The sequence below is a fragment of the Eptatretus burgeri genome, chromosome 2, assembly GCF_056783735.1.
Source record: "Eptatretus burgeri isolate ZD-2024b chromosome 2, Ebu_testis_v1, whole genome shotgun sequence".
NCBI classification, from domain to species: Eukaryota; Metazoa; Chordata; class Myxini; order Myxiniformes; family Myxinidae; genus Eptatretus; species Eptatretus burgeri.
The window spans coordinates 140,132,539-140,153,133 of NC_140962.1; the positions used below are offsets into that span (position 1 = coordinate 140,132,539).

Here is a 20,595-nt window from a genome sequence, read left to right on the forward strand (position 1 = left end):
CAACTGCGGTCCACGGCCCTCCTCCTCCTCCCACTGCGGGCCTCGACTTCTCCTCTCCGTTCCACAACCCCTCCTCCTCCCCTCCAACTGCGGTCCTCGACCTCTTCCTCCTTCCCTCCCACTGGGGTCTTCGACCGCTCCTCCTCCCACTGGGGTCTTCGGCACCTCCTCCTCCTCCCACTGCGGTCCTCGACCCCTCAGTCTCTTCCTCTTGCTCCTCCCCCTGTGGTCCTCGACCCCTCCTCCTCCTCCTCCCACTGCGGTCCTCGAACCCCCTCCTCCTCCTCCCACTGCGGTCCTTGAACCCCCTCCTCCTCCTCCCACTGCGGTCCTTGAACCCCCTCCTCCTCCTCCCACTGCGGTCCTCGAACCCCCTCCTCTTCCCCTCCCAATGCGGTCGACCCCACCTCCTCCTCCCACTGCGGTCCTCAACCCCTCCTCCTCCTCCCACTGCGGTCCTCGAACCCCCTCCTCCTCCTCCCACTGCGGTCCTCAACCCCTCCCCCTCCGGTCCTCGAACCCCCTCCTCCTCCTCCCACTGCGTTCCTCAACCCCTCCCCCTCCTCCCACAGCGGTCCTCGACCCCTCCTCGTCCTTCGCCCACTGCGGTCCTCGACCTCTCCTCCTCTCCTCCCACTGTGGTCCACGACCCCTCCTCTTCCCCTCCCAATGCGGTCGACCCCACCTCCTCCTCCCACTGCGGTCCTCAATCCCCTCCTCCTCCCACTGCGGGCCTTGACCTCTCCTCCTCCTCCTCTTCCTCCCACTGCACACCTCAACGCCTCCTCCTCTCCTCTCACTGTGGTCCAGGGCGCCTCCTCCCCCCTCCCACTGCGGTCCACAACCCCTCCTCCTCCCCTCCCAATGCGGTCCACTCTCCTCCGACTCCTCCCCGCCAACTGCGGTCCACGGCCCTCCTCCTCCTCCCACTGCGGGCCTCGACTTCTCCTCCTCTCCGTTCCACAACCCCTCCTCCTCCCCTCCAACTGCGGTCCTCGACCTCTTCCTCCTTCCCTCCCACTGGGGTCTTCGACCGCTCCTCCTCCCACTGGGGTCTTCGACTGCTCCTCCGCCCACTGGGGTCTTCGGCGCCTCCTCCTCCTCCCACTGCGGTCCTCGACCCCTCCTCCCCCCTCCCACTGCGGTCCACAACCCCTACTCCTCCCCTCCCAATGCGGTCCACTCTCCTCCAACTCCTCCCCGACAACTGCGGTCCACGGCCCTCCTCCTCCTCCCACTGCGGGCCTCGACTTCTCCTCCTCTCCGTTCCACAACCCCTCCTCCTCCCCTCCAACTGCGGTCCTCGACCTCTTCCTCCTTCCCTCCCACTGGGGTCTTCGACCGCTCCTCCTCCCACTGGGGTCTTCGACTGCTCCTCCTCCCACTGCGGTCCTCGACCCCTCCGTCTCTTCCTCTTCCTCCTCCCACTGCGGTCCTCGACCCCTCCTCCTCCTCCCACTGCGGTCCTCGAACCCCCCTCCTCCTCCTCCCACTGCGGTCCTCGAACCCCCCTCCTCCTCCTCCCACTGCGGTCCTCGAACCCCCCCTCCTCCTCCCACTGCCGTCCTCAACCCCTCCTCCTCCTCCCTCTCCTCCTCCCACTGCGGTCCTTGACCCTCCTCCTCCCACTGCGGTCCTTGACCCTCCTCCTCCTCCCACTGCGGTCCTCGACCCCTCCTCCTACCACTGTGGGCCTCGACTTCTCCTCCTCTCCGGTCCACAACCCCGCCTCCTCTCCTCCCACTGCGGTCCATGACCTCTCCTCCTCCCCTCCCACTGCGTTCCTGGATCCTCCTCTTCCCCTCCCACTGCGCTCCTCGACCTCTTCCTCCTTCCCTCCCACTGTGGTCCTCGACTCTCCTCCTCCTCCTCCTCCCACTGCACACCTCAACGCCTCCTCCTCTCCTCTCACTGTGGTCCAGGGCCCCTCCTCCCCCCTCCCACTCCGGTCCACAACCCCTCCTCCTCCCCTCCCAATGCGGTCCACCCTCCTCCGACTCCTCCCCTCCCACTGCGGTCCATGAGCCCTCCTCCTCCCCTCTCAATGCGGTCCTCGACGCCCACCTCCTCCCCGACGACTGTGGTCCACGACCCTCCTCCTCCCCTCCCACTGTGGTCCACGACCTTCCTCCCCTAACACTGTGGTCCACGACCCCTCCTCCTCCCCTCCCAATGTGGTGCTCGACCCCTCCTCCTCCTTCCACTTCCATCCTTGACCCCTCCTCAAACTCCTCCTCCTTCCAGTGAGATCCTCGACTCCTCCACCTCCTCTTCTCACTGCGCGTCTCGGCCCCTCCTTCTCCTCCTCTTACTGCGGTCTTCGACCCTTCCTCCTCCTACTGTGGTCCTCGACTCCACCTCCTCCTCCCACTGCGGTCCTCGACCCTCCTCCTCCCACTGGAGTCTTCGGCCCCTCCTCCTCCCACTGGAGTCTTAGGCCCCTCCTCCTCCTCCCACTGGGGTCTTCGGCCCCTCCTCCTCCTCCCACTGCGGTCCTCGAACTCTTCCTCCTTCCCTCCCACTGGGGTCTTCGGCCCCTGCTCCTCCTCCCACTGCTGTCCTCAACCCCTCCGTCTCCTCCTCCTCCCCTCCAACTGCAGTCCTCGACCTCTTCCTCCTCCCACTGCGGTCCTCGACCCCTCCTCCTCCTCCCACTGCGGTCCTCGAACCCACCTCCTCCTCCCACTGCGGTCCTCGACCCCTCCTCGTCCTCCCACTGCGGCCTCGACCCCTCCTCGTCCTTCTCCCACTGCGGTCCTCGACCCCACCTCCTCCTCCCACTGCGGTCCTCGAGCCCTCCTCGTCCTTCTCCCACTGCGGCCTCGACCCCTCCTCGTCCTTCTCCCACTGCGGTCCTCGACCCCACCTCCTCCTCCCACTGCGGTCCTCGACCCCTCCTCGTCCTTCTCCCACTGCGGCCTCGACCCCGCCTCGTCCTTCTCCCACTGCGGTCCTCGACCCCACCTCCTCCTCCCACTGCGGTCCTCGACCCCACCTCCTCCTCCCACTGCGGTCCTCGAGCCCTCCTCGTCCTTCTCCCACTGCGGCCTCGACCCCTCCTCGTCCTTCTCCCACTGCGGCCTCGACCCCTCCTCGTCCTTCTCCCACTGCGGTCCTCGACCCCACCTCCTCCTCCCACTGCGGTCCTCGACCCCTCCTCGTCCTTCTCCCACTGCGGCCTCGACCCCTCCTCGTCCTTCTCCCACTACGGTGCTCGACCCCTCCTCCTCCCCTCCCACTGCGGTCCAGGACCTCTCCTCCTCTCCTCCCACTGTGGTCCACGACCCCTCCTCTTCCCCTCCCAATGCGGTCGACCCCACCTCCTCCTCCCACTGCGGTCCTCGACCCCCGCCTCCTCCTCCCACTGCAGGCCTCGACCTCTCCTCCTCCTCTTCCTCCCACTGCGCTCATCGACGCCTCCTCCTCTCACTGCGGTCCAGGGCCCCCTCCTCCCCCCTCCCACTGCGGTCCACTCTCCTCCTACTCCTCCCCGACTACTGCGGTCCACGGTCCTCCTCCTCCTCCCACTGCGGGCCTCGACTTCTCCTCCTCTCCGTTCCACAACCTCTCCTCCTCCCCTCCCACTGCAGTCCATGACCCCTCACCCTCCCCGCCCACTGCGGTCCATGACCCCTCCCCTCCCACTGCGGTCCACGAGCCCTCCTCCTCCCCTCTCAATGCGGTCCTCGACCCCCACCTCTTCCCCGACGACTGCGGTCCACGACCCTCCTCCTCCCCTCCCACTGTGGTCCACGACCCTCCTCCCCTAACACTATGGTCCACGACCCCTCCTCCTCCCCTCCCAATGTGGTGCTCGACCCCTCCTCCTCCTTCCACTGCAATCCTTGACCCCTCCTCAACCTCGTCCTCCTTCCCGTGAGACCCTCGACGACTCCACCTCCTCTTCTCACTGCGCCCCTCGACCCCTCCTTCTCCTCCTCTAACTGCGGTCTTCGACCCTTCCTCCTCCTACTCCTCCCACTGCGGTCCTCGACCCTCCTCCTCCCACTGGGGTTTTTGACCCCTCCTCCTCCCACTGGAGTCTTAGGCCCCTCCTCCTCCCACTGGAGTCTTAGGCCCCTCCTCCTCCCACTGGAGTCTTAGGCCCCTCCTCCTCCTCCCACTGCGGTCCTCGACCTCTTCCTCCTTCCCTCCCACTGGGGTCTTCGGCCCCTGCCGCTCCTCCCGCTGCTGTCCTCAACCCCTCCGTCTCCTCCTCCTCCCCTCCAACTGCGGTCCTCGACCTCTTCCTCTTCCTCCTCCCACTGCGGTCGGCGACCCCACGTCCTCCTCCCACTGCGGTCCTCGGCCCCCCTCCTCCTCCTCCCACTGCGGTCCTCGAACCCCCTCCTCCTCCTCCCTCTGCGGGCCTCGACCTCTTCCTCCTTCCCTCCCACTGCGGTCCTCGACCTCTTCCTCCTTCCCTCCCACTGGGGTCTTCGGCCCCTGCTCCTCCTCCCACTGCTGTCATTCAACCCCTCCGTCTCCTCCTCCTCCCCTCGACCTCTTCCTCTTCCTCCTCCCACTGCTGTCCTCAACCCCTCCGTCTCCTCCTCCTCCCCTCCAACTGCGGTCCTCGACCTCTTCCTCTTCCTCCTCCCACTGCGGTCCACGACCCCTCCTCTTCCCCTCCCAATGCGGTCGACCCCACCTCCTCCTCCCACTGCGGTCCTCAATCCCCTCCTCCTCCCACTGCGGGCCTTGACCTCTCCTCCTCCTCTTCCTCCCACTGCACACCTCAACGCCTCCTCCTCTCCTCTCACTGTGGTCCAGGGCGCCTCCTCCCCCTCCCACTGCGGTCCACAACCCCTCCTCTCCTCCCAATGCGGTCCACTCTCCTCCGACTCCTCCCCGACAACTGCGGTCCACGGCCCTCCTCCTCCTCCCACTGCGGGCCTCGACTTCTCCTCCTCTCCGTTCCACAACCCCTCCTCCTCCCCTCCAACTGCGGCCCTCGACCTCTTCCTCCTTCCCTCCCACTGGGGTCTTCGACCGCTCCTCCTCCCACTGGGGTCTTCGACTGCTCCTCCGCCCACTGGGGTCTTCGGCGCCTCCTCCTCCTCCCAGTGCGGTCCTCGACCCCTCCTCCTCCTCCGCCCACTGCCGTCCTCGAACCCCCCTCCTCCTCCTCCCACTGCGGTCCTCGAACCCCCCTCCGCCTCCTCCCACTGCGGTCCTCGAACCCCCCTCCTCCTCCTCCCACTGCGGTCCTCGACCCCTCCTCCCCCTCCCACTGCGGTCCACAACCCCTCCTCCTCCCCTCCCAATGCGGTCCACTCTCCTCCGACTCCTCCCCGACAACTGCGGTCCACGGCCCTCCTCCTCCTCCCACTGCGGGCCTCGACTTCTCCTCCTCTCCGTTCCCCTACCCCTCCTCCCCCCCTCCAACTGAGGTCCTCGCCCTCTTCCTCCTTCCCTCCCACTGGGGTCTTCTACCGCTCCTCCTCCCACTGGGGTCTTCGACTGCTCCTCCTCCCACTGGGGTCTTCGGCGCCTCCTCCTCCTCCCACTGCGGTCCTCGACCCCTCCGTCTCTTCCTCTTCCTCCTCCCACTGCGGTCCTCGACCCCTCCTCCTCCTCCTCCCACTGCGGTCCTCGAACCCCCTCCTCCTCCTCCCACTGCGGTCCTCGAACCCCCCTCCTCCTCCTCCCACTGCGGTCCTCGAACCCCCCTCCTCCTCCCACTGCAGTCATCCACCCCTCTCCCCTCCCACTGCCATCCTTCACCCCCTCTCCCCTCCCACTGCCGTCATCCACCCCCTCTCCCCTCCCACTGCCGTCCTCCACCCCCTCTCCCCTCCCACTGCCATCCTCAACCCCTCCTCCTCCTCCCTCTCCTCCCACTGCGGTCCTTGGCCCTCCTCCTCCCACTGGGGTTTTTGACCCCTCCTCCTCCCACTGGAGTCTTAGGCCCCTCCTCCTCCCCCCGGAGTCTTAGGCCCCTCCTCCTCCCACCGGAGTCTTAGGCCCCTCCTCCTCCTCCCACTGGGGTCTTCGACCTCTTCCTCCTTCCCTCCCACTGCGGTCCTCGACCCCTCCTCCTCCTCCTCCCACTGCGGTCCTCGAACCCCCCTCCTCCTCCTCCCACTGCGGTCCTCGAACCCCCCCCTCCTCCTCCCACTGCCGTCATCCACCCCCTCTCCCCTCCCACTGCCGTCCTCCACCCCCTCTCCCCTCCCACTGCCGTCCTCCACCCCTCTCCCCTCACACTGCCGTCCTCAACCCCTCTCCTCCCACTGCCGTCCTCGACCCCTCCTCCTCCTCCCACTGCGGTCCTCGACCCCTCCTCCCCCCTCCCACTGCGGTCCACAACCCCTCCTCCTCCCCTCCCAATGCGGTCCACTCTCCTCCGACTCCTCCCCGCCAACTGCGGTCCACGGCCCTCCTCCTCCTCCCACTGCGGGCCTCGACTTCTCCTCCTCTCCGTTCCACAACCCCTCCTCCTCCCCTCCAACTGCGGTCCTCGACCTCTTCCACCTTCCCTCCCACTGGGGTCTTCGACCGCTCCTCCTCCCACTGGGGTCTTCGACTGCTCCTCCGCCCACTGGGGTCTTCGGCGCCTCCTCCTCCTCCCACTGCGGTCCTCGACCCCTCCTCCTCCTCCGCCCACTGCCGTCCTCGAACCCCCTCCTCCTCCTCCCACTGCGGTCCTCGACCCCTCCTCCCCCTCCCACTGCGGTCCACAACCCCTCCTCCTCCCCTCCCAATGCGGTCCACTCTCATCCGACTCCTCCCCGACGACTGCGGTCCACGGCCCTCCTCCTCCTCCCACTGCGGGCCTCGACTTCTCCTCCTCTCCGTTCCACAACCCCTCCTCCTCCCCTCCAACTGCGGTCCTCGACCTCTTCCTCCTTCCCTCCCACTGGGGTCTTCGACCGTTCCTCCTCACGCTGGGGTCTTCGACTGCTCCTCCTCCCACTGGGGTCTTCGGCTCCTCCTCCTCCTCCCACTGCGGTCCTCGACCCCTCCGTCTCTTCCTCTTCCTCCTCCCACTGCGGTCCTCGACCCCTCCTCCTCCTCCTCCCACTGCGGTCCTCGAACCCCCCTCCTCCTCCTCCCACTGCGGTCCTCGAACCCCCTCCTCCTCCTCCCACTGCGGTCCTCGAACCCCCTCCTCCTCCCACTGCCGTCATCCACCCCCTCTCCCCTCCCACTGCCGTCCTCCACCCCTCTCCCCTCCCACTGCCGTCCTCCACCCCCTCTCCCCTCCCACTGCCGTCCTCAACCCCCTCTCCCCTCCCACTGCCGTCCTCAACCCCTCCTCCTCCTCCCACTGCGGTCCTCGACCCCTCCTCCCCCCTCCCACTGCGGTCCACAACCCCTCCTCCTCCCCTCCCAATGCGGTCCACTCTCCTCCGACTCCTTCCCGACAACTGCGGTCCACGGTACTCCTCCTCCTCCCACTGCGGGCCTCGACTTCTCCTCCTCTCCGTTCCACAACCCCTCCTCCTCCCCTCCAACTGCGGTCCTCGACCTCTTCCTCCTTCCCTCCCACTGGGGTCTTCGACCGCTCCTCCTCCCACTGGGGTCTTCGACTGCTCCTCCTCCCACTGGGGTCTTCGGCGCCTCCTCCTCCTCCCACTGCGGTCCTCGACCCCTCCGTCTCTTCCTCTTCCTCCTCCCACTGCGGTCCTCGACCCCTCCTCCTCCTCCTCCCACTGCGGTCCTCGAACCCCCCTCCTCCTCCTCCTCCCACTGCGGTCCTCGAACCGCCCTCCTCCTCCTCCCACTGCGGTCCTCGAACCGCCCTCCTCCTCCTCCCACTGCGGTCCTCGAACCCCCCTCCTCCTCCCACTGCAGTCATCCACCCCTCTCCCCTCCCCTCCCACTGCCGTCCTCCACCCCCTCTCCCCTCCCACTGCCGTCCTCCACCCCCTCTCCCCTCCCACTGCCGTCCTCCACCCCTCTCCCCTCCCACTGCCGTCCTCAACCCCCTCTCCCCTCCCACTGCCGTCCTCAACCCCTCCTCCTCCTCCCTCTCCTCCTCCCACTGCGGTCCTCGACCCTCCTCCTCCCACTGGGGTTTTTGACCCCTCCTCCTCCCACTGGAGTCTTAGGCCCCTCCTCCTCCCACTGGAGTCTTAGGCCCCTCCTCCTCCCACTGGAGTGTTAGGCCCCTCCTCCTCCTCCCACTGGGGTCTTCGGCCCCTCCTCCTCCTCCCACTGCGGTCCTCGACCTCTTCCTCCTTCCCCTCACTGGGGTCTTCGGCCCCTGCCGCTCCTCCCGCTGCTGTCCTCAACCCCTCCGTCTCCTCCTCCTCCCCTCCAACTGCGGTCCTCGACCTCTTCCTCTTCCTCCTCCCACTGCGGTCCTCGACCCCTCCTCCTCCTCCCACTGCGGTCCTCAACCCCTCCTCCTCCTCCCACTGCGGTCCTCGAACCCCCTCCTCCTCCTCCCACTGCGGTCCTCGACCTCTTCCTCCTTCCCTCCCACTGGGGTCTTCGGCCCCTGCTCCTCCTCCCACTACTGTCATTCAACCCCTCCGTCTCCTCCTCCTCCCCTCCAACTGCGGTCCTCGACCTCTTCCTCTTCCTCCTCCCACTGCTGTCCTCAATCCCTCCGTCTCCTCCTCCTCCCCTCCAACTGCGGTCCTCGACCTCTTCCTCTTCCTCCTCCCACTGCGGTCCTCGACCCCTCCTCCTCCTCCCACTGCGGTCCTTGAACCCCCTCCTCCTCCTCCCACTGCGGTCCTCGACCTCTTCCTCCTTCCCTCCCACTGGGGTCTTCGGCCCCTGCTCCTCCTCCCACTGCTGTCCTCAACCCCTCCGTCTCCTCCTCCTCCTCCTCCTCCAACTGCGGTCCTCGACCTCTTCTTCCTCCCAATGCGGTCCTCGACCCCTCCTCCTCCTCCCACTGCGGTCCTCAACCCCTCCTCCTCCTCCTCCCACTGCGGTCCTCGAACCCCCTCCTCCTCCTCCCACTGCGGTCCTCGACCTCTTCCTCCTTCCCTCCCACTGGGGTCTTCGGCCCCTGCTCCTCCTCCCACTGCTGTCCTCAACCCCTCCGTCTCCTCCTCCTCCCCTCCAACTGCGGTCCTCGGCCTCTTCCTCCTCCCAATGCGGTCCTCGACCCCTCCTCCTCCTCCCACTGCGGTCCTCAACCCCTCCTCCTCCTCCTCCCACTGCGGTCCTCGAACCCCCTCCTCCTCCTCCCACTGCGGTCCTCGACCTCTTCCTCCTTCCCTCCCACTGGGGTCTTCGGCCCCTGCTCCTCCTCCCACTGCTGTCCTCAACCCCTCCGTCTCCTCCTCCTCCCCTCCAACTGCAGTCCTCGACCTCTTCCTCCTCCCACTGCTGTCCTCAACCCCTCCGTCTCCTCCTCCTCCTCCTCCTCCTGCAGTCCTCGACCTCTTCCTCCTTCCCTCCCACTGTGGTCCTCGACTCTCCTCCTCCTCCTCCTCCTGCGGTCCTCGACACTCCTCTTCCTCCTCCTCCCACTGCGGTCCTCGACCCTTCCTCATCTTCCTCCCACTGCCGTCCTCGACCCCTCCTCCTCCTCCCACTGCGGTCCTCAACCCCTCCTCCTCCTCCCACTGCGGTCCTCAACCCCTCCCCCTCCGGTCCTCGAACCCCTCCTCCTCCTCCCACTGCGGTCCTCAACCCCTCCCCTCCGGTCCTCGAACCCCCTCCCCCTCCTCCCACAGCGGTCCTCGCCCCCTCCTCGTCCCTCCCCCACTGCGGTCCTCGGCCTCTCCTCCTCTCCTCCCACTGTGGTCCACGCCCCCCCCCCTTCCCCCCCCCCTGCGGTCGACCCCCCCTCCTCCTCTCACTGCGGTCCTCAATCCCCTCCTCCTCCCACTGCGGGCCTTGACCTCTCCTCCTCCTCTTCCTCCCACTGCACACCTCAACGCCTCCTCCTCTCCTCTCACTGTGGTCCAGGGCGCCTCCTCCCCCCTCCCACTGCGGTCCACAACCCCTCCTCCCCTCCCAATGCGGTCCACTCTCCTCAGACTCCTCCCCGACAACTGCGGTCCACGGCCCTCCTCCTCCTCCCACTGCGGGCCTCGACTTCTCCTCCTCTCCGTTCCACAACCCCTCCTCCTCCCCTCCAACTGCGGTCCTCGACCTCTTCCTCCTTCCCTCCCACTGGGGTCTTCGACCGCTCCTCCTCCCACTGGGGTCTTCGACTGCTCCTCCGCCCACTGGGGTCTTCGGCGCCTCCTCCTCCTCCCACTGCGGTCCTCGACCCCTCCTCCTCCTCCGCCCACTGCCGTCCTCGAACCCCCTCCTCCTCCTCCCACTGCGGTCCTCGACCCCTCCTCCCCCTCCCACTGCGGTCCACAACCCCTCCTCCTCCCCTCCCAATGTGGTCCACTCTCCTCCGACTCCTCCCCGACAACTGCGGTCCACGGCCCTCCTCCTCCTCCCACTGCCGTCCTCCACCCCTCTCCCCTCCCACTGCCGTCCTCCACCCCCTCTCCCCTCCCACTGCCGTCCTCCACCCCTCTCCCCTCCCACTGCCGTCCTCCACCCCCTCTCCTCCCACTGCCGTCCTCCACCCCCTCTCCCCTCCCACTGCCGTCCTCCACCCCTCTCCCCTCCCACTGCCGTCCTCCACCCCTCTCCCCTCCCACTGCCGTCCTCCACCCCTCTCCCCTCCCACTGCCGTCCTCCACCCCCTCTCCCCTCCCACTGCCGTCCTCCACCCCTCTCCCCTCCCACTGCCGTCCTCCACCCCTCTCCCCTCCCACTGCCGTCCTCCACCCCTCTCCCCTCCCACTGCCGTCCTCCACCCCTCTCCCCTCCCACTGCCGTCCTCCACCCCTCTCCCCTCCCACTGCCGTCCTCCACCCCTCTCCCCTCCCACTGCCGTCCTCCACCCCCTCTCCCCTCCCACTGCCGTCCTCCACCCCCTCTCCCCTCCCACTGCCGTCCTCCACCCCCTCTCCCCTCCCACTGCAGTCCTCAACCCCCTCTCCCCTCCCACTGCCGTCCTCCACCCCTCTCCCCTCCCACTGCCGTCCTCCACCCCCTCTCCCCTCCCACTGCCGTCCTCCACCCCCTCTCCCCTCCCACTGCCGTCCTCCACCCCTCTCCCCTCCCACTGCCGTCCTCCACCCCCTCTCCCCTCCCACTGCCGTCCTCCACCCCTCTCCCCTCCCACTGCCGTCCTCCACCCCTCTCCCCTCCCACTGCAGTCCTCCACCCCTCTCCCCTCCCACTGCAGTCCTCCACCCCTCTCCCCTCCCACTGCAGTCCTCCACCCCTCTCCCCTCCCACTGCAGTCCTCCACCCCTCTCCCCTCCCACTGCAGTCCTCCACCCCCTCTCCCCTCCCACTGCAGTCCTCCACACCCTCTCCCCTCCCACTGCCGTCCTCCACCCCTCTCCCCTCCCACTGCCGTCCTCCACCCCTCTCTCCTCCCACTGCCGTCCTCCACCCCCTCTCCCCTCCCACTGCCGTCCTCCACCCCTCTCCCCTCCCACTGCCGTCCTCCACCCCCTCTCCCCTCCCACTGCAGTCTTCAACCCCCTCTCCCCTCCCACTGCCGTCCTCCACCCCTCTCCCCTCCCACTGCCGTCCTCCACCCCTCTCCCCTCCCACTGCCGTCCTCCACCCCCTCTCCCCTCCCACTGCCGTCCTCCACCCCTCTCCCCTCCCACTGCCGTCCTCCACCCCTCTCCCCTCCCACTGCCGTCCTCCACCCCCTCTCCCCTCCCACTGCCGTCCTCCACCCCCTCTCCCCTCCCACTGCCGTCCTCCACCCCTCTCCCCTCCCACTGCCGTCCTCCACCCCCTCTCCCCTCCCACTGCCGTCCTCCACCCCTCTCCCCTCCCACTGCCGTCCTCCACCCCCTCTCCCCTCCCACTGCCGTCCTCCACACCCTCTCCCCTCCCACTGCCGTCCTCCACACCCTCTCCCCTCCCACTGCCGTCCTCCACACCCTCTCCCCTCCCACTGCCGTCCTCCACCCCTCTCCCCTCCCACTGCCGTCCTCCACCCCTCTCCCCTCCCACTGCCGTCCTCCACCCCTCTCCCCTCCCACTGCCGTCCTCCACCCCTCTCCCCTCCCACTGCCGTCCTCCACCCCCTCTCCCCTCCCACTGCCGTCCTCCACCCCCTCTCCCCTCCCACTGCCGTCCTCCACCCCTCTCCCCTCCCACTGCCGTCCTCCACCCCTCTCCCCTCCCACTGCCGTCCTCCACCCCTCTCCCCTCCCACTGCCGTCCTCCACCCCTCTCCCCTCCCACTGCCGTCCTCCACCCCTCTCCCCTCCCACTGCCGTCCTCCACCCCTCTCCCCTCCCACTGCCGTCCTTCACCCCCTCTCCCCCCCCACTGCCGTCCTCCACCCCCTCTCCCCTCCCACTGCCGTCCTCCACCCCTCTCCCCTCCCACTGCCGTCCTCCACCCCCTCTCCCCTCCCACTGCCGTCCTCCACCCCTCTCCCCTCCCACTGCCGTCCTCCACCCCTCTCCCCTCCCACTGCCGTCCTCCCACCCCTCTCCCCTCCCACTGCCGTCCTCCACCCCCTCTCCCCTCCCACTGCCGTCCTCCACCCCTCTCCCCTCCCACTGCCGTCCTCCACCCCTCTCCCCTCCCACTGCCGTCCTTCACCCCCTCTCCCCTCCCACTGCCGACCTCCACCCCCTCTCCCCTCCCTCTGCCACTGCCGTCCTCAACCCCTCTCCCCTCCCACTGCCGTCCTCCACCCCTCTCCCCTCCCACTGCCGTCCTCCACCCCTCTCCCCTCCCACTGCCGTCCTCCACCCCCTCTCCCCTCCCACTGCAGTCCTCCACCCCTCTCCCCTCCCACTGCAGTCCTCCACCCCCTCTCCCCTCCCACTGCAGTCCTCCACCCCTCTCCCCTCCCACTGCAGTCCTCCACCCCCTCTCCCCTCCCACTGCCGTCCTCCACCCCCTCTCCCTCCCACTGCCGTCCTCCACCCCCTCTCCCCTCCCACTGCCGTCCTCCACCCCTCTCCCCTCCCACTGCAGTCCTTAACCCCCTCTCCCTTCCCACTGCCGTCCTCCACCCCCTCTCCCTCCCACTGCCGTCCTCCACCCCCTCTCCCCTCCCACTGCCGTCCTCCACCCCCTCTCCCCTTCCACTGCCGTCCTCCACCCCCTCTCCCCTTCCACTGCCGTCCTCCACCCCCTCTCCCCTTCCACTGCAGTCCTCCACCCCCTCTCCCCTTCCACCCCTCTCCACCTTCCAAACATGTCATGTCTTTACCCATGCTCGCACCCTCCTCCCAACCTCACCACCCTCTCGATCATAAAAGCAAATTGGTATTCCCACATCCAAACAGCGGAATATTTAACACCTTCCACTCCCCGATATTACGGACCATACTCTGTACAGAGCGTTCTTGCTGCCAAAGAAGTCTCCTTGGCTGCTGGGCACAATCCTGGACAGGTCCGCCACTGACACAGCAGCCACGACCTGGACAGGTCGCCTGCATGCTGGCACTCATTTTGCCAACCTCGGCAGGATGACAGGCTGAGTCAACCACACCTGGTATTAATTTAACAGCCAAGCGAGATTTGAACTCGGAACCCTCGGATCCCAAGCCCACCACCCAAACCATTTAGCCAACATCAGGCACATGATCAATAATCTCACAGAAGCTCATCACAATCACCTGTTCAACTCACAATTTTTCAGAGAAAATAGTTGGAAGAAATAGAGGAAGGACCTGCGTAACCTGTTGGAAAAGCACTGCTTGAGAGAATGCCACATAGTTATTTGGGTGGTGTATAAAGAACAGAACACTGCCTACATCGCTTAGGCCAATCTTGACAAGACAATCTTGACAAGCCTTTCGACTCAATCTTTTCAACTATTTATTTGGCCATTTTCCACAGAATGGAAAACTTGTACGGAGTGCATGGCAACTGTTAATATGACAGCTCCAAAGAGGTCTTTGACTTTGCAAAGCAGCACGCACCAACATGGTGGCCGTAGAATCGAAATTGTGGCTGGAGTCAGGCGAACTGTCCAACCAATGGGCACAACCAGGACGGATGCACTCACTGCTCCTTTTTAAATATAGATTGCAAAGTATAATTGCACATTATCAATGCCATAATTTGTTTTTTCGGGCCTATTCTATAAAAAGAGAAAACAATGACTCGAGTTGCTGAAGTTTTGAGGGTTGTGGGTTTTCTTTTCCTCCCATTGCATGGCCTGAACAGTATGAACGAAACCAATCGCATCTTATTCTGAAATCGTTATTTGGAGCTGTCAACCAGGATTAACACGTGCAGCCCCAGCATGGTCAAAAAACCCAGATGGCTCACAAATTACCTTCGGGGGGGGGACCATTTTTGCTGAATGGATGATTCCATTTGGAATGGTCCTGCATATGAGCATTGATAGTATTTTGTTAGAACATTCGATTAATAGCTTTGAATTTGTCGCTAAACAAGACATTTGGAAACCAGATATTTGTTTCTGTTGATTTGAATTTTTTTTGTTTTTACCTCTCATACCTTTTTCCTGGCACCCAACCAGCTCCATGCCCGTGTCCAGCTTGGAGCCCAGGTTGCGTCAGGTCGTGCAGGAGAGATACGGTGACACCGTTTCCTCTGTGTACTTCAACAAAGGCTTATGAGCTGGCCATCCTACATGCCTAACCCAATGGAAGTCTTACTGTCATGGATGTCATACTTGAATAAGGGAATTTTATGTACGTATGTATGTCAGATCATTATAGAATCAAAAGTGGATTGGCTAATCTCCACCAAATTTTACACACATCCTCGGCATACCAAGGGTCAGGTCATGGGCACAAAAATAATCCCCCCACTCCCCAGCAATAATGGGGAGACGACACGGTTTTTGAATGTACACAGAGAATAGGGCAACTGGCCAAGCCACTGACCCTTGCTGAAGCGAGTGGGAATTGAAATTTTATTTTCACCCCTGGAGGAAACAGGTGTTACGATTACTAAAAGGAGACGCATCTGTTCGTCCGTCATGCGAAGAAACGGGACCTCAAGCTTTAATGTTGCAGTTTCTGCTGTCGTAGAATAATAAAAATGGTTCCGTTGGAAAACTAATAACGTATTTACTTCAAACAAAATCTTTTAATCAGATAGTTGTCTATTCTAAGTATATTTTTGGATTTATTCGCAGAAATTGGTGCTGAATGCAGCATTTCCAATGGAAACGTTTATGATTTTACGACAACAGGAACCCTTGAGGACAGAGGAGAATATAACAACCCAGCACTGTCGCGTAATATTTCTTCGAGAAATAGAATAAAAGTACGGTATATGGAAGGAACACAAACAATAGCAGCAACTCCAACCCCTATGACAGCAGCACCAACCCATGTGCTATATATAAAAAAATTATTTTACATCCTTATCGAGACTCAGACACATACGCAATATCTTAATGAAGTGTAACATGCTGCCTTTTGACGAAACCTGTCAATGAAGCGACGGCTAGTAACGGCTATTGATCTCACAAAAAATTACTTTGTTGCACAGCTCAGGTTTTCTTCGCCGACTTACATTTCCAGAGGGAATGGTTATTTACTAGTTGCATAAATAAACAATTATTGATCGCAGTGTCCTTTACGAAGAGTCGGTGAGCTATCGCCAGCACCCGATCCAAATTCGAAATTTCTGCTCGAAGTGACAGGGGGCACGGCTGCACCCTGAGAGCAAACGGTGCTCACTGCAGCCATATGCTGCATCCAAAAGAACATGTTTTGCAAACAAGTTGGGAATTGATTGGCATAAACTGAAAGGAAAAATAGCTTTTAAGCATTGTGTAAAATATGGCTTACGGGATTCGCTGAATGGCAGAACACTCGTCTACGCGTTCTCATGTCTGGGCTTGAATCCAAACGTGATTTTTAAAACTCATTCTGCTTCACAATTCCTCAGGGGGGTGGTAAGCTGGGGTCACATGACAGCATTGGCTAGTTGACATTAAGCGAGGGTCATGTGATGCCATTCACTTGTTTACATAAAAGACTGCATGGTCTTCTTCAGAGAAGGTGATTGTCCCAGAGATGCCTGACCAAATCCAAAATTCCTGCCCTGAGCTGCATAGCAATGTTCACAGAAATTATTTGGCCTCTGGCTATTCACAAATTAATCATGTAAAATGTTTTTTTTAACAATACACACGACCTCGTCAACAAATCTCTTTTCAGTATAAAATGCTGATCTACTTGGAAAATGATGAATCATTGGTGCTGCTTTCTTCTGAATACCTTCAGGTGCTCCTCGTACAATAAACATGCGATTACAACTGCAATTTGTCAAAAAAAAGCTTCCATCGTTTTTCTATTTACCACATTTATACAAATATGTCTAACTGTGGGCTCAACTGCTGAGAGATTGGCCTGGTTTTTAGGCCTTGACCAGACCACAGTCTCACTCGAGTAGTAATCAAGCGTCCTGGCCTCATCTGGCTCTACCTGTCCATCGTTTCCGTAAATAAACTAGAAGGGCACTCGGAAGAGTGCATAACTCCACCATGTAATGCCTGATCCACAAGAACATATCGGGTCCAATCCATTTAAAAAAATATCAATCATGCTATATAGTACTATATCGTTTTTGGCCCGATCTCTCAATGGTGAATCACCTTGAACATTAAATAATTCTCGAATCCAGATCTGGATTCGGATCTTCACCAAAATCGAATCAATTCGTCCTTGTGACACACCCAAGGGTCAGGTATGGGAGCATGCGCAAGAGCAGCGTGTCGCTGCATCCACTTTCCATCAGTACTCCAGGGGCCTTCGCCTGGCCATCCCATAGGCAAATGCCTGGCCCGTCCCCATCTCCTCGAGATGCCGATCAACCTGCTGCAACCACAAGGAACGTGGTTGGCCCATTGGGCTCCTCCACTTTCGAGGCTCCCTCGCTGAGAGAATCTGGTGAGTGGGATCAGTGTCAGGAAAACGAGCCACATGTCCATACAGCCACAGCTGACGCTCGCGGACCATGCAGGGAACAAATCTCATTTGAGCCTCTCTCAGCAACTGCTCGTTCGACACAAAGTCCGACCAGCAATAGCCAAGGATTCTCCGAAGAGACCTGGTACTAAAGGGATTAAGTCTCCATCTCAGATCCTTGGTCAGAGTGCAAGTCTCACATCCATAGGGCAAGACTGGAAGCACCAAGGACCTGAAGACTCGGACTTTCGTCCTGCACAGGGACCGGCAGCGCCACACCCCATTATCCAGTGAATCCATGACTCCACAGGCCCGACCCAGACGTCCATTGACCTCTGACTCGCAGCCAGCAGAGACATGAATATCACTGCCATGGTAAGTGAATCTCTCCATGACCTCAACATCCTCACCACAAACAGGCACAGACAGGACAGCAGCATCCAAGATGTCATTTGAAAGCCTGGATCTTAGTTTTGACCCAGGAAACCCGTCATCCCAGCGGCTCCGACTCCTCATTCAGCACCTCGAGGGCCCCCAAAAAGATATCTAAAGTCTCTGCAAAGACGACTGCATCATCTGCGAAATCAAGGTCAGAGATCTTGACATTCCCAAATGATGCACCGCAGCTTGATCTCTCCAACATCCTCCCCAGAATCCAGTTCATACAAGTGCTGAAAAGTGTGGGACCCAGTACACACCCCTGACGAACTCCAGTAATAACTGGAAATAGGTCAGAGATGGGACCACCACATCTCACAGCACTCTCAGTACCAGAGTAGAGTTCAGACATCAGATCGATCAGTTTTGGTGGCACCCCACAAAGATCAAGAATCCTCCAGAGGGCATCCCGATTCACTGAATGGAACGCTTTACAGAAATCAACATTGGCTGCAAGCAGCTCTTGCCGAAACTGTCGTCTGCGTTCAGTGAGGACCCGAAGAGCAAGGATACGGTCAATCGTTGACCTCTTTGGTGTAAAGCCTGACTGCTCTGGACACTGATGCTCAAGCAGATGGTGGCAAACCATATCAAGAATTATCCGAGCAAAGACCTTGCCTGGCACTGAGAGCAGTGTCACCCCTCAGTAGTTGCAGTCTTGGCGATCACCCTTCCCTTTCCAGAGAGGGACAACAAGGCCCCTCATCCAGTCAGTTGGGATGATGCTTGTGTTCCAGGAAGAGCACAGAACTGCATGCAATGACACGAGTGCAGCATTTCCACCAGCCTTGAGAAGTTCAGCATGCTTGCCACAGATCCCTGGAGCTTTACCGCATTTCAACCAGTTCACCGCAGCCTGTGTTTCCACAAACGAATGTGGACCACAGTTGATTGGAGGGTCAGTAACAGTGATTGTAACACCCCTGACGTCCAACTCGAGAGCTGGTGGATCAGCCTGGTACAACCGCTCAAAGTAACCGGCCCAGCGGGCCTTCACTTCGGACTCCCCTGTCAAGAGCCTACCACCCTCTGCTATAACTGCAGCACACCGAGGGATGGGCTTGGAGGAATGCAATGCGTGAATTCCCCTGAAAGCAGGACGAGAATCACTTGACCACAGGTGATGCTCGACCCCCTCACAGATTCCTCGCACATAGGCCTCCTTGTCAACCCTTAGCGCACGTACAATATTTACGCCTCAGCTCCCTGAACAGCTCAGCTCGCCCATTGAGCCTGACCCTACGACTCTGATCAATGGTATCCAGTGTCCCTTGAGACAAAATTCTTTTTCGCCATGCGGTGAGTTCCAAGACATCCATGGGAAACATCAAGGATGGTGGTCTTGAAGGCACTCCACAACTCTTCAGGACCTCCCAAAGCACCCAGACCCCCCAAATCTCCACTCAGCTTGTTCACAAACTCCTCAGCTACCCTTTCATCCTTGAGCTTGCCAACATCCAGCCTCGGCTGGGATGGTACCATTCTCCTGGATTTAAGGTGCAACTTAAGAGTTGCTACAACAAGCCAGTGGTCAGTATTGAGGAACTGAGCACTCCGGTAGACCCTGCAGTTCTGGATCATCCTCCAGTGACCATCATTGAGCACATAGTCAATCTCCTTTGTCACACCACCAACATTGGAATAACAAATTCAGTGAAGAGCCTGTGAACGCTGAAACCATGAACCAACCACCCTAATTCCGTGACTTCTTGCAAAATCAAGGAACTTCGTGCTATTCAGGTTCACAGTTCCAGACCCATGGGGACCAACACACATCTCATAACCATCCCTATCAGTTCCAGTCGAGGCATTGAAATCCCCCAAGACTATAAGTGTATCTCGCTTTGGGCACTGATCAACCACAGACTCGAGCGTGGCGTAGAATGTGTCCTTCATGGTGAGATCACTCGCCTCAGTCAGAACATAAACAGAGACCAGGGAAATGACACCCAAGGAGTGACGAATCCTTAGTCTCATTGTATGCTCGTTGACTGGTGTTACCTCAATTATCATTGGAGTCAGCTTATTGGACACAGCTACAGCAACTCCTTGGGCATGGTAACCATCAGAGCAACCAGACCAATAGTAGGTGTAACCACCTGCCATGATCTCACCGCAATCCGGTCTCCGAACCTCAGAGAGAGCTGCAATACCGATGTCCAAATGCTTGAGCTCAGATGATAACAGACAGGTGATCATCCTCTTTTGGGAATAGGACATTCCAGGCACCCACCCGAAGGGACCGCCTCAGGTTAACCCAAGGAGACCACAGTCTGGTGGACGACACCTCAGCACCACTCCGAAACACTCTCCCGCAATCTGACCCGGGAATGTTACCCCATGGTTTCCCTCCTATCATCAAAGATTAGGGGTCCCGAAGGCTTTGCCCCAATCCCATCATTATCCGGTGAGCTGCCCTGCGAAGGGAAGCTGTATCAGAGGTACTCCCACGGAGTGGGTTTTCAGATTTTTTTTTATGCTTCGAGAATGTTTTGCGGAATGAAGGGTTTTACGGTGGCCGGAGTGCAAATCTTGCCACTAACCTCGTAATAAGAAGTAACCCAACTGCAGGAGGACGTCCGCAGACACAGTTGGGCACTAGATATGGATGGCCGTTGGCTCACAAGGAGCTCCTCTGCCCTTTGACAGGTTTTGTTTTTAATCCTGCTGGGTGTCCATATCCAAACACCCTCCTCACCAGAAAACCTGGTGGGGGAGACGGTTTAGTCGCTGACAACCCTACCATGGAATAGGTTAGTGCAGGTTTACATGATACCTGTAGCAAGTCACAGATCTGATCTGGCCCGACACCCAACCTGTCCACCAATTTTCGTCCGAATCCGTCCACAACTTTGCGATATCCTGCATACAAACAGAGAAACAAGAAAAAGGTGTCATGCAGAGCATACCTACAAAATCCACCCCCCACCCCCTCTCCAAAGGTTGCCATGGATACATCAAATTTCGATTTCATTTGGATTAAAATTGTCAATCTTAATGCAAGTTCAGGTCAATCTGATGAAAATTGATGATTTTTCAGTTGAAATTTGATGATTTTAGAAGTTTCACCTTGAGTTGACCTTTTGACCTCAAAAAGTTGGTTTCCCAATTTAATGATGCAATATGCAAATCTTTTTCAAATCTCAAGTCAATCACATGATCAATGACGATTTTAGAAATTTGACCTCAAGATGATCTTTGACCTCAAAATCAATCGGCTTTGCAGTTGAGTATCTCTACAAATTGGTAAAGTTTCATGCCGATCGGTTTCGAATTGTGCCCTGAAGGCAAA

At 60.5% G+C, this 20,595-nt stretch overlaps 2 protein-coding genes across 2 annotated transcripts in view; one reads left to right on the forward strand and one right to left on the reverse strand.

Annotated features, from left to right (window-relative positions):
• The window catches only part of SFXN2 (sideroflexin 2), a 50,703-nt gene extending 34,484 nt beyond the window's left edge, over window positions 1-16,219 (forward strand). Inside the window, exon 12 of the mRNA XM_085871569.1 lies at window positions 14,459-16,219. Coding sequence (XP_085727695.1) covers window positions 14,459-14,558 — 100 coding nt within the window. The 3' untranslated portion in view covers window positions 14,559-16,219. The remainder of the gene's footprint in view (window positions 1-14,458) is intronic.
• Window positions 384-9,467, reverse strand: LOC147033336 (uncharacterized). The gene is made up of 2 exons (XM_085871564.1): window positions 9,349-9,467; window positions 384-1,822 (listed from the first exon to the last, which is right to left on the reverse strand). Exon 2 carries the CDS (start codon window positions 1,752-1,754, stop codon window positions 429-431), a length of 1,326 nt encoding a protein of 441 aa, XP_085727690.1. The 5' UTR covers window positions 1,755-1,822; window positions 9,349-9,467; the 3' UTR covers window positions 384-428.
• Window positions 16,220-20,595: the final 4,376 nt, after the last annotated feature.

Excerpts from the sequence above, each read along its gene's own strand:
- LOC147033336 (XM_085871564.1), bottom strand. The coding sequence starts at position 1,754 with ATGGACCGCAGTGGGAGGAGAGGAGGCGGGGTTGTGGACCGGAGAGGA.